This window comes from Anas platyrhynchos, chromosome 1, assembly GCF_047663525.1.
Source record: "Anas platyrhynchos isolate ZD024472 breed Pekin duck chromosome 1, IASCAAS_PekinDuck_T2T, whole genome shotgun sequence".
NCBI lineage: Eukaryota > Metazoa > Chordata > Aves > Anseriformes > Anatidae > Anas > Anas platyrhynchos.
Genome location: NC_092587.1, coordinates 82,465,518 through 82,478,328, shown reverse-complemented (window position 1 = coordinate 82,478,328; position 12,811 = coordinate 82,465,518). Strand labels below are relative to the sequence as shown.

Here is a 12,811-nt window from a genome sequence, read left to right as displayed (position 1 = left end):
TGAAGAGATGGAGTCAAGTGTGCTGGTGGAGGTGCAGGTGGATAGCCGTGGGAAGAGGATAACGAGAGCGATGTTAAGAATGAAGTACTACTCTCAGGGTGTTCACGTTAAGGTGGTGTAGTGACGGAAAAAAGATGGAGATGTAAAAATTCTCGCTGCTGTGTATTTGGCCAAGAGTTGTACAAGGATCAGTGAGGACCGTGAAGCACCTTCCTGCCCCGTTATAACTGGGAAGGGCACAAGGCTGTTATTTCTGTCTGGCACAGTCATCGTGTACAGATCATTCCCACCAGAGTCCTGAGGCCAAGCAGACCACTGCTGTTCTTATTTAGCATCGTGTCCTGAGGGCAGTGAGGCCCCTACGGCTGCCCTGCTATCTGTCTGTCCATCTGCTTGTCTGTCAGTCACCACAGGCCGTGTTCAGCCAGGTTTGACAAACGAAGCAGAGCCTGAAAGGTAAATAAGCTCCAGTAAGTTGTATGAAAGCTGGCAGCCTGACAGAGGAGAGATGCTGTCAGTGACTGTGCTGGAGGAGAGCCCGTAGCCACGCCGCTGGGCAAAGCCCCACCGGTCAGAGAAGTCCAGCCAGCAGGCCAAAATAAATTAAGCAGAAAATATGAAGAAAGCTGTGTGTGTTAGAGAGCACTGGACGAGTAGCCCAGTGACACAGACTGTAGGCAAGGGGAAAGGACACGCAGCCGTGGCAGACTGAAAGGGTGTCATCACGATACCCTGGTCGAAGGCACAGCAATGGGAAGTACAGAAAATATAGGCAACACATCCAAACAGAAGCTAGGCTCCTCGGTCCTGTTGCTCACAAAACCACTGGTTATAATAAGCTCTGGGATACCAGAGACTTCCCAGAAGGCTGGAGAAGAGCAGCACTGCGCCGGTGTTTGTAAAGAGCAAACAGAAGACCTGAACATTTCTAGGCAAGAGGGGAGCTGATATGAGATTCTCAGCTAATGCCAATCAGTCTGATTTGGAGGAAACTGATCTTGCTGCATAAACTTGTTTTGTTCGTGTCAGTCTTTGATGTGACTATGGGTTTTTTTTTGGAAAAGGTGATGGCTTAGATCTATCTAGGTTCCTGGAGGCATTAATATCCCAAAGCGTTCTGGTGAGAAAAAAAATAGCATTACGCAATATTAACAGAGCAGGAGATTAAGTGAACTGATTAACCACGTTTTACCACATGCAAAGGGAAGCCCACCCCTGAATGGAGGTGTTTATTCTGTGGATGCCCAGGAATGAGCCCTGGGTCAGGTATGAGTCAACACTTTATTCAGCGCTTGGTGAATGGATACACTTTATTCTGACACAGTTTTCTGAGGACACAAATATTGTTAGGGTGTTAAAAATAATGGGGTTAGGACCAGCACAGCATGATCTGCTGCTTTCAGTAAGGTGGTCATTCTCAGAAATCTTCTTGTAAGACAACTGAAAGCAAATTGTACGGGAACAAGGAAAGATGTCCACAAGGTAGATATGTCCATGTCAGCAGGGAGCATCTTTCAGTCCCCAAGAGAGGTGATCTGAAAAGGACTTAGGGGTCATATCAGGCAGAAAATCCCAGTGGGACAGGCCACAGTGATGGATCTGACCTGGTGCCTGACCATGCAATGACAGGACTAAGCAGCAGAAGTGAGGAGACCTCTCTTTGTGACTTGGGTGGACCCCGTGCTGGGAAACTATTCACTGCTTCATGCTCTGTGTTTTAAAAATAACTTTGAATCAGACATGATTTGAAGGCTGGGGATCTCAGTAATTTAAAGAGGTCAACCTGTTTAATTTATCAAAAGGCAAGAAGAGACACGACCTGACTGCAGTATGATTTCTTCCCCGAGGAAAAGTATACCAGGTATTCTGGCAGAGAATGACAAGAGACAGCCACCAAAGAGTGACTAATAATCACAGAAACAACCTACCACGTGAAGCGAGAGGTCCTCTCTCTTCTGGAGTCTTTGAGTCATGACTGGAAGCCTGTCTGGAAGGGAGTTCCTGCTCTGCAAAGCCCTGCGGGCTGTGAGAGCAAACAGACAGCAGAGCTACCACGCAGTTTTCCTCCTCTTATATTCCTCTGTAGGCACCTGGTGTTGTGCTGCCCTGTGTGTAACCAGGTACAGCTCTTACGACCCTGTGTGCATTAACCTAGTACAGGTTATGGGGTTAAAACCCTTCCGAGTCATCAAAGAGATTCACTCCCTCGTCCTTGCAAGGCTTTTGCCTGGGAGCTTGTGGAGTCTGCACAGAGGTGTGAAAAATCCTCCCAGAAGACGCGACCCTGGATATGTTTGGAGAAGGGCTGGAGAAAAAATACCACCAGCGTGTCGACAAGTTATTTGGAGTCTGCAGTGGGGAAGAGAGAAACAACCCAAAATGACACAGTGCGGAGCTGCGGGCTTTGAAGTGGGGCAGAGGGGAGAAGGTGGGCCTGCAGCAAGGAGAGAGCGGGGCTTTCTTCCCGGGGGGAAGAGAAGGGTGATGCTAGAGGAGCAGAAATCCCAAACACTCATGAATTATAACGCACAACCTCATGGTATTATGAGATTTGTTTTATTTGATAGGTTTGAAACGCAGTGAAGGCTTACAGCCACCCGCACCCTTTGCCTCCAGTCGTTTCTCACTGAGGGGCACCAGCAGCTCCCTCCTCAGCCCGCTCACCTCCTGGGCAAGCTTGGTGAGGCTACACCAAGACCTCAAATTTCAAAACTCCCCTGTAACCACAAAGACGGGCACTTTGTGGGTTGTTTTTAGCGAGCTGAGATGGAAACTTGGGACATAATGACTCCGGGAGCCCGGAGTTTAACCCCAAAACCCATCCCTTTGACCGAGGGACGAGGCAGAGCCCCGTGGCTACGCCTCAGGAGCGGAGAGGACCCGCAGGGGGCGCAGGACGAGGAGGAGGAGGAGGAGGAGGAGGAGGAGGAGGCGCCACACCCGGAAGCCGCTGGTGAGGGCGGCGGGGCCGGGGCCTGCGTTGTGGGGAGCGATCGCGGCGGGGCCGTGCTGCCGGTGGCGGCTTGGTGCCGGTGTCGGTGCCGGTGCCATGGCGGCCGAGGGGAAGGTGACGGGGCAGAGCCAGGAGCAGTTCCTGCTGCTCGCCAAGGCCGCCCGCGGCGCCGCCCTGGCCAGCCTGATCCACCAGGTGCTGGAGGCGCCGGGTATCTACGTTTTTGGGGAGCTGCTGGACATGCCGGCCGTGCGGGAGGTGAGCCCGGACCCGGCACCGGCCCCGGCCCCACCACGCAGCCCGGCGCCGTGCCCTGACCCCAGCCCTCTGTCCCGCAGCTGGCCGACAGCGAGTTCTCGCCCGTCTTTCGCCTCCTGACCATCTTCGCCTACGGCACCTACGCCGATTACCTGGGTGAGCCCTGCCCCTGCCTGTGTTGGGGGGATGGGGGAGGCTGGGGAGCACGCTGCGGTGGGGAGGATGCCGTAACATAAGGGTTTGGGGCTGTGAGGTGGTTTTGGGGGTCCCCGAGGCAAGGTGCTGCGCTGGGGGTTGCATAGAGGCTGTGAGAAACACACACAGTGCATATACTCCAGTCACACGACTGGGGAATGGAGATTGGGGCATAAATTCTAGTATCTGCTCTTCCCTTTGGACAGCTGAAGCAGCAAACCTCCCTCCCCTGACAGAGGCCCAGAAGAATAAACTGAGGCACCTGTCAGTCGTCACCCTGGCTGCCAAGATCAAGGTAATGCCCCTCTGTTCCCCCGAGCCCTCTTCCCTCTGGGGTTAGCCTCGTGCTAGGTGCCGCCGTCTTCCCGCAGTGCATCCCCTACTCGGTGCTGCTGGAGCAGCTGCAGCTGAAGAACGTGCGGCAGCTGGAGGACCTTGTGATTGAGGCCGTGTACGCAGATGTGCTGCGAGGGAGCTTGGATCAGCGGAACCAGCGCCTGGAGGTGGATTACAGCATTGGGAGGGACATCCGGAGGGAGGAGCTAAGCACCATCACCCGCACATTGCAGGAGTGGTGAGGAGGAAGCCCCCCGTACTAACACCTAGAAAAAAAAGTCGCAGGAGTGGTCAGGGGCTTCACCAGGTCCCCTGTGTGTTGTTGGGGGGTAGTGTAGTGAGGTGGCCTCCTCTACCCCCTTTCCCTTTTCACAGTGGAAAACAATTTTCCAAATTCCTCCATGCTGGAGGGGTGAGAAAACTGCAGCAACCTTTGCAACCAGTCCTGGTTGCCAGCAGGAGGCTTTCTGAGTATCCGTCTGTAGTGCCTAACTTAGTATGACTTTGTTATTTGCCCCCGCCCCCCCCCCCAGATAATAATGGCACTAAATTATTACATTGGACTGCTGCTCCTGTGCCTTTCCTGCCTGGTGTAGCCCTCACCTTCAAGGCTGTTTGGTCTCTGTAGAGTTAAACTTGTCATCCTTCATGTTTGTTTGTTTGTTTTCTGTGCAGTGTAAATTACCCGTCCTGTTCAGCTTTACCTCTTCTCTGCAGGTGCCAGGGCTGTGAAGTTGTCTTGTCTGGCATCGAAGAACAGGTTAGCCGAGCCAACCAACACAAAGAGCAACAGCTGGCACTCAAGCAGCAGATAGAGAGCGAGGTGAGTGGGCTGAGGAGGGAGCTGCTAGTACCCCTCACTTAAAAACGACTGGAACCAGTATTTGGTCATTGTCACAGTTTTTGCTTAAGTAAGGTTGCAACCCCCTGCGTGGTTGTGCCTGAAGAACCCTAAATCAGCTAAACACTCCTCTGCAGTGCCAAGGTCTGGGCAGCTGTTAGCACTTTGACCTGCGTTTGCAGCTCTTAAAACATAAAAATGGGGAAATTCCTTGGTTCTTGCTTCTTTGTTGTTTCAGGTAGCAAATCTGAAGAAGACAATTAAAGTGACAACAGCAGCTGCCGCAGCAGCTACGTCCCAAGACCCGGAACAGCACCTAACAGAGCTCAGGGAGCCAGCCCCTGGCACCAACCAGCGCCAGGCCAGCAAGAAAACTTCCAAAGCCAAAGGGTGAGGAGTGGTGGCAAACAAATACTGCCCCTGTCTGTGCGCATTCAGGGGAGTGCTGTTACAAAGCAGTAAGGTCGGGGACTGCAGGGGTCTGTGTTCACTGGAGGTGGGATGGTCCCAGCAGACTTCTGCCTCCTGCTGATTTGGAGGGGAGCCTCTGCAGCTCCTTAACTGAAGCTGAGTTCACAAGCCTTCCTTGTGTTCTCTTCTCTCACAAAGAATGTCAGCTGCTCTTCTCTGTGCACATTTTGCAGAGGAAGTCAGGCACGAAATTTAGTGTTCAGTTTGATTTCTTTTTTTCCCCTCTCTCCACAGGCTCCGGGGCAGCGCGAAGATTTGGTCTAAGTCAAACTAGTTGGATCGCCCTTCACAGCTGGGAGGGTAGGAGGAAGAGACTTGGGGGATGGAGGGGTAGCGAGGGTCCCAAGTGTGATGCTTCTGAGCTCATCTCTGAGATCCATCTTGCCAACTAATTCTTCTGCATGTTTGTTCTCTTTCCTATCTCCTTCACTTCTTTTCCAGGCAGTGCTTCCCTCTTCTTCATCATAGCATTTCACACACTAAGCTTCCAATTGAATGCGTTGCTGTTTCCCCTGCCCCTCAGGCTCCCATCATCACGATCATGTGTTTCTTTCTCTCTCCCTGTCTTCTGACAGGTAAATTTAAAGAGCCATAAAAGTCCGTCAGTCACCTTTGCATCCGTAGGGCATCACAGAAGCTTGGAACGAGTGCACTGGTGCTCAGCAATCATTTTGGCTCTATGAGACCCCTGGGACACTTTGTTCCAGGATGCAGCTGCCATCTTTGGTTGTTTAAACTTTGTTTTGCTAGGTGGGAGGGTAGTTTTTGAAGGGATTCTTTTAAAAATATATAAATATATTATAAATATATATAAAACAATAAAAATATAGATCTATGGACATATCTATACAGACTTGTGTTCCTGTGACGGTGTCTCTTTGCCTCATATACTGATTTTGGATATTCCTGTATAAACCATGACATCCCTGGCATCTCAAGGCCAGGCTGGATGGGGCTTTGGGCAACCTGGGCTGGTGGGAGGTGTCCCTGCCGATGGCAGGGGGCTGGAACTAGATGGGCTTCAAGGTCCCTTCCAACACAAACCATTCTGTGATTCTGTGAACACATCTGTAATGCAGGGATGAAACGTAATTCTTATTCAAAGAATTTCTTGTGTAATTGTTTTGCATCCAGAGCAGTTGAAGGAGGTGCTTTTCGGGGATTCTTAGAGATAAAAAAAAAAAAAAAAAAAAAAGGAGGTGAAATACCTGAAGAAGCCATCGGGTTCTTTGGAGGATGCATCCTTGAAACTGCCTTGGAGCAGAGTCAGGCAGCTGTGGGCGCTACGCTGCATGGTGGCTCTGTGGCAGCTGATGTACGCTGACACTGTGACTGCTGCCCCCACTCAGCTCTGCCTCTTGCTGTGTGCCAACACTAACATTGCATTCCCTGACCCGGCGATTCTGTGCGTGAGCAAACCACCAAAAAAAAAATAATAATGGGACAACAGAAGGCCCTGAACTTTGCCCAGGCAGGAAGCGTGAATCTGCCTGCAGGAGCGCAGAGCTTGGTCCCGGCTCTCCGATTTGGGCTGACTGATTGGCAGAAGTAGTGAGTTCACTTGATGAGTCCTGCTTTCCATAAAGCGCAGCGAGGGGTTGCGACTACACCTTCGGCTTTTGTTAGAATTATTTTGAGCCTTCCTCCCTCTGCATCGCGTCACCTTCAGCTGTTTTTCTCGGTGGGGAAGGTCACCGTGCTCTCCGCATTTCCACACGTCTGCGAGAGGCAGCGGTGTCTGTGGGCATCCAAATCTCCTGCTCCCTGGGAAGGGCTGGTCGTGGACCAAGGGGCTAACAGGGGAGATTAAGAAAAAGGAAGCAGGCAGTGACAGATAAAATTGCTTTAGACCTTTTGTATGTCTGAAAAATAACTGAGAGGAAAACGTCGCTGCAAATTGCCTTGCCTGATGGCAAATAGCAGGCAGGAGCAGGGGTTTCGTTTTGCCCTTCACCTGAAAACCACGCTGCTTGTTTTCCTGTTCACTTCAGCCTTGACTTTGAATTTCAGTCAGGGAGGCTGCGGAGATTAATTAATTAGTTAACATTTGTAAATCACTTTGAAGATGGCAAGAGTGAGATAAGTACCGAGCATTATTATTGCAAGTTTTCATTTTAATTTTAAATGCCCTCTTTGTGTTTTTAACCCTGCTTTCTCCCGAAGCAGAGAGAGGCCCCGAGCAGAGCAGAAATATCTGGAGACACGGCAGCCAAAAGCAGGGGCGAAAGAATGAGAGGTTCAGTGGGCTGCAGAGGGGAGGGCGTGATGAGATGTGCTAGTCCCAGCTCTGGGAGCAGGAGCCCTGCCAGCCCTGGCACGGCTGAGCAGTCCTTCACTGCAGCCCTCTTTGTGCATTATACGCAGGACTCGCACATCTGGGTTCAGGCAAGGGGAGAGGGCAGCGACTCGGCCGGGGGCTGAGTTGCTCCGTCCCACCTCCTCCCAGTTGACACCTGAGTGTGGGGAGCGATGTCAGGATTTTGCCAGACACCTCCACATCCTAGGGCGAGCAGCGACCGTGGGTTTTTATTAGGAGCACAGCTGCAGGGAAGTCTCTGCGGCAGCTCTAGGACACACAGCAGCCTCTGCCCCTTGTCTGCCCTGAGCTCCAGGAGCTCCAGCAGCAGGGGTGGGCTCTTTGTTCAGCAGCTCCCAGAAGGGCTCCGGGCTGTTTGCTGGGGTTGCTGAGGCTGTCCTTGTCCCTGTTTCCCAGATGAGACATAGGAAAGGTTACTTGTGTTTGTCTTTTGGAGAAGGGATGGGCTGGTGCGTCTCAAAGTAGCTGCCCGAAATCGCTGGTTAGCAATTCATTTAGCACCAAAATGCCAGCTGGATCCTCGAGCTGTGAACCTCACATGGATAACACGAACGTCCAGAATTACTGTAGCGTTTATGCGTGTGTTAAAAGCTGCTCCAAAGCACAAGCGAAGCCCCTTCCCCTTCAGATCAGGACAATATAATTCTGGAAAGCCCTTGCCCTGTCTCCTTGCGGGATTCCTTGCCCTGACCTCTGAGGTATTTAGCAACGGCTTCAGGGTGCAGGCAGAAAGACAAACCATCCCTTTGGAAGGGACAGGATGGGGATGGAGACTCCCAGTGACTGTGTGTGATCTCTTCCCGCTGCTGGTACTGCGTCGTAACCCCTTGTGTAAGCTTCTCCAGCGCCAACCAAAAGCTGGTTAATTTTATTGTCCCCGGTAGTCCTCTTGGAAGGCTGCCCCAGAACCTGCCTGCCGCCGTGGTTAGGAAGTTTGTCTAATTTCCAGCTTAAATGAATTCACAGCTAGTTTATATTCTCTTGTTCCGGTGCCAATGTGGCTTTAGATTAAACTGTTTTTCCTCCCTGGTATCTCTCTCCCTTGTGTATAGACTCCACTTTGCCTAACCTGTCTCCTCATATATTATGAGCTCTTCATAGGTCGTATCCTACAAGCTCTTACCTGCACTTCAAATTAAGCTTTCTTGGCTAGAAACAAGCACAGTTCTCATCCACTGATCAAGTCTTATCAACATCTTGCACAGCAGCAGCAATACATACCTGGAGCTACTATAAATGCCTTCAGGATTGCATTCGTCTTTTTCCTGATGCTGCAGTAAGTGCTCACAGTTGTTATATGATTTACTGGTGATCCCAAGTCTTTCTTTTTTCGCTGCTTACAATCAAAGAGGCTCCAATTTAAAGCTAAGAGTTTACAGCTAAGTCAGTCTTGACTTTAGTTTGTGTGTGCCTTTTCTTTTGCTCTACTAACTTTAGTCCCTTTTGCTGTTATTGACACCTTTAAGACCATCTACTTCTTCCTGTGTGACACTCTGACGCAGCCTGGCAATGTGGCTGCTGGTTTTTGGGTTTTGTTTTTTTTCCTTTTCCCTGCCAATAACAGGGGATGGATATCATGAGGCTGGTATCTCTGCTTCCAGCTTACGGCAGCAGCAGGTGGGGATAGGCAGTGTTGATCCCATGATTGTCCCTGTGTAGCTCCCTTCACCCCCGTCGGCTTGTATTAAGTGCCCTCAGGATTTATAAACCCAGCCAGCCAAAACTGCCAGATGCAAGGAAACAGTGGAAGTAATAATCATCTGAGCAGAGTTTCCTCATGGGGATATCTTGTGAAGTGATGTCTTTAAAAAAGAAAATCGCCAGGAGGAAAAAAAAATAGTTACATTTAAATCAGGGGTGAAAAATAAGTTATTTTTCAGAATGTTTTGGAAAAGAGATAAACGTGGCAAAATCACAGCAGTGCTTTTAAGCTAGACTGCATACTGAGCTCTGTTTTAAATCTTGCTGTTCTCCCATACGCCAGCCTGTGCTGTGGGACAGCTATTTGGGGGATTTCGCACTCCAGGCTCACCGTGTACATTCATTTCCCAAACAGAGCACCATGCCTACAGACGGCTCTGTTTCCTGCAACTCTCTTTTGTCCTCTCTGCTTTGAAGTATCTGTCAGGTCACCAGTTTTCTTCCTCCCTTTCCCACCCTTCCCTGCAGTCCAGTACTGCGCCGGCCTGCTTTTCTTCTCTGATTCATGGATTTTTAAAGCCTGATGGGAACAATATAATCCCATCATTTGGCTTCCCATGAGGCTTCCCGAAAACTACCTACCCCAGTTCCTGCGTCTGCTCCCCAACTTCTGTTTGAGGCATCCCCATCCAGGTTTTGGTGTTGCAGGATCATGACAGTCCAGGTGTCTTTTAATGATCGCTCTCTCCAGTGAAAGCCTGCACCTCATTTCCAGCCTCCTCATCAGGGAGCTGCAGGTTTTCTGCTGGGTTAAAGAGCCCTCTACTGTCAGAAACTCCCTTCCCATAAAGTAATGCCAGCCCAGGCTCAAGCTGGACTTCCAGTTCATTTCATTTTGTAGTGCCTCTCCTCGCTTCCAGGCTCCAAGTCATCCTTGCTCCTCCCTTCTTGACTCCTTCAAACCTTTGGTGTCTTTCTCAGAGCAGGAACCTCATACAAAACACTTCAAGCAATGGTTTCACTGCTGTGGTATAGGGAAGAAATTTCTCCTCCATTCTCGGTGATGCCAGACTAATGCGTCCAAGTCCACCCCATTTGTACAAACAAATAATTATGCATTTAAAATTAATTTACAGGGTTGTCTCCCAGCCCCCTAATTCTTTTTAGAGTCCCTTCAGAGCTTCCGAAAAGTCTTCCATCTCGAACACCTTTATGTTCCGAGATGAATGCCTTTCTGCCACAACCACTCACCATTGACAAACAAACCCTGTGCCAGTGGGTATGGGCTGCACTGCGTATCTCATCGCTTCCCAGAATTTATTACCTCCCTCTTTCCTTGTGTCCCGCAAAAGCTTCATCAGCACTGGTTTAATTTCTTCTTTCAGATCATTAATCAAACTACTAATGAGCATTCGTTTCAGAACAGCATCCTGTTAGAAATGCTTCAGTATTCTGGGGACTCTTTTCCTCCTAGTTACTTGAAATCTCCCAGTAAACTAGAATTTATATTACAGACCCTTTTGTTGTTAAAAAAAAATAAAAATAAAAATCAGAGAATAGGCCTGTGTGGTGAAGTTAGATGTCATGTGCTGGTGTAACTTTAGGTTCCTGTAGTGCCTTTGTTAGCCCAGCCCACGACTGCATCAGAAAAGATGATGGTTGTTAGGAACAACTGAGGGGAAGCCAGCATGGGAACATCGATACATCCTTCTTAATTTTTAAACCAATTGCGTTTTCACTCTCTTATCTTAACTTAGTGCCAGTTTAACTGATTTACAGCTAGGATATCACCTCATTTGCTGTTTATAAATATGGGCACAAGGTTAATTTTCCCATGTTCATCTTACTTCCCCAATACTTTATGGCTTTAAAAAGTGCAGTGAGAGGTGCAGAGCCTCAGGGCTACCAACAGAACTATTCAAGAAGATTCCCAGTAGCTCTAATAGCTCCCATTTTCATGATAAATGTTTATATATGGAAAACTTCAGACCTTCTGTTTTATTTTTGTAGTCCTGGCAGGCTCCTCTATCTCAGCTCCAGGTGCTCTACTTGCTCCTTAGCCAGAACCAGAAGCATCGCCAAATTGCCTTGCTTTGGTGCTCCAACAAGCCTCATCTGAAGGTGATAGATACCAGATAAAGACTGAGAACTGATTTTGTCTCCTTCGGATGGATAAAAATGGATTGGAAGTATGCCCCTTGCAACTTAAATGTTTGTCTTTCATATAGGGAACATCCATTCTCGCCTTTCTGATGCTGAACGTAGTGGAAGAAAACAGGCTGAGAGAGTTGGGTTTGTTCAGCCTAGAGAAGAGGAGGCTGAGGGGAGATCTTAGAGCAGCCTTCCAGTACCTAAAGGGGGCCTGTAGGAAAGCTGGGGAGGGACTCTTTGTCAGGGGGTGTAGTGATGGGACAAGGGGGAATGGGTTTAAACTAAAAGAGGTGAGGTTTAGATGACATACTAGGAAGAAATTCTTTACTTTGGGGGTGGTGAGGCACTGGTTGCTCAGAGCAGCCATGGATGCCCCATCCCTGGAGGCGTTCAAGGCCAGGCTGGATGGGGCTTTGGGCAACCTGATTCAATGGGAGGTGATCTTCTCCATACTTTTTCCAGGGACTGAGGTTAAACTGATAGGACTGTCATTTCCTCTCATGCATGTCTTGTACAGTGATATCACACTGGCTCACCCCCAGCCACCCTGTGCTTTCCCAGACTCCCAAGACCTTAGGTAAACTGTTGGGAAGGCTCCAGTTATAACATGCACAGTTCAGTACTCTGGGGTGAATCCCATCAGGCCACATGGACTTATGAACATTCAGCTAATAAAACTGACCTTTTACAATTTCAGGAGCCACAAACAGACATCCCAGGCCTTCAGCACGCCCTGATACAACCATCAATTACTTTGAAACAGGAAACTCTTTTCACCTGAAACTGTAGTTAATGTGTTAAAAAACAAAACAAAACAAAACACTTAGGTGCAGTCTAAATGCCAAAGTTGTAGTGGTTTAATCAGAAGGGGGCTTTCTGATTGTGTGTTTGCGTTCTTGTTTTCAGGCACTCCAATTACAGCAGCGCACCTCCTCTGCACGCAGACTTCACCTGCTTTCTTAAAACAACTTCGGGCTTCTCACAGCTTGTCTAAAGGCAGGAACAGGAGTAAATAAATGGTTGTGCACACACACACCTTTTTCCTTTTTTTTTGCCTCCATGCAATTCTCTGCACTCTCTTCCTTTTGATTAATAACCTACATCTGTAATCGGTAAGTGAATTTTCATCAAACCAGGGTTCTGGTGAAAGCACAAGCCCCAAGCACAACTCGCACTCACTCAGCAGAAGGCGGTGAAGGCAGTAAATCTATTCCCACTGAGGTACAGAGCTGCCCTTTCTCCTTTCCTTCGCATTCTTTCCTCTTTTCCACAGTCCCTCAAGCCACCGATCGAAAGGCACTGCCTGGCCCGGATCAATGTCAGCCCAGAGCAGGTGAAAACATTTCAGCAGCCCCCAGAGCCTGAGGTGAAGATCTGCCTCCTGGGACTGAGAGTCAGAGGCGTACTGTTCCCCCTTTGAAAGCAATCTGCCTGAAGCCAGGGTTTAACACCCTGTTAAGTGATTCTTCCCCTCCGTACTCATGAGGCCTTCTCCAAATGCACCCCAGAGGTGGAGGCCTTGTTGAGCCACCACCTGAAGCACAGGACTCCTGCTGGGGTTTACCATGGGAGATAGAAGTGGGGACAGAGCCTGCCACCAGCTAAGGCTCTTCCCTGTGCTTCTTTGGAGGGCAGAACATGCGTAAAT

The 12,811-nt window shown here is 49.5% G+C and overlaps 1 protein-coding gene across 2 annotated transcripts; it reads left to right on the top strand.

The window, feature by feature from the left end:
* The first annotated feature begins 2,922 nt into the window (after nt 1-2,922).
* COPS7A (COP9 signalosome subunit 7A) lies at nt 2,923-5,903 on the top strand. Of its 2 annotated transcripts, XM_027449773.3 has the most exons (8): nt 2,923-3,211; nt 3,292-3,367; nt 3,613-3,701; nt 3,778-3,980; nt 4,460-4,565; nt 4,822-4,973; nt 5,289-5,354; nt 5,630-5,903. In XM_027449773.3, exons 1-7 carry the CDS (start codon nt 3,050-3,052, stop codon nt 5,326-5,328), a joined length of 828 nt encoding a protein of 275 aa, XP_027305574.1. In that variant the 5' UTR covers nt 2,923-3,049; the 3' UTR covers nt 5,329-5,354; nt 5,630-5,903. The 2 variants fall into 2 exon arrangements, with proteins under 2 accessions (XP_027305574.1, XP_027305573.1); XM_027449772.3 differs by having other exon boundaries at nt 5,289-5,903.
* The last annotated feature ends 6,908 nt before the right edge of the window (nt 5,904-12,811 follow it).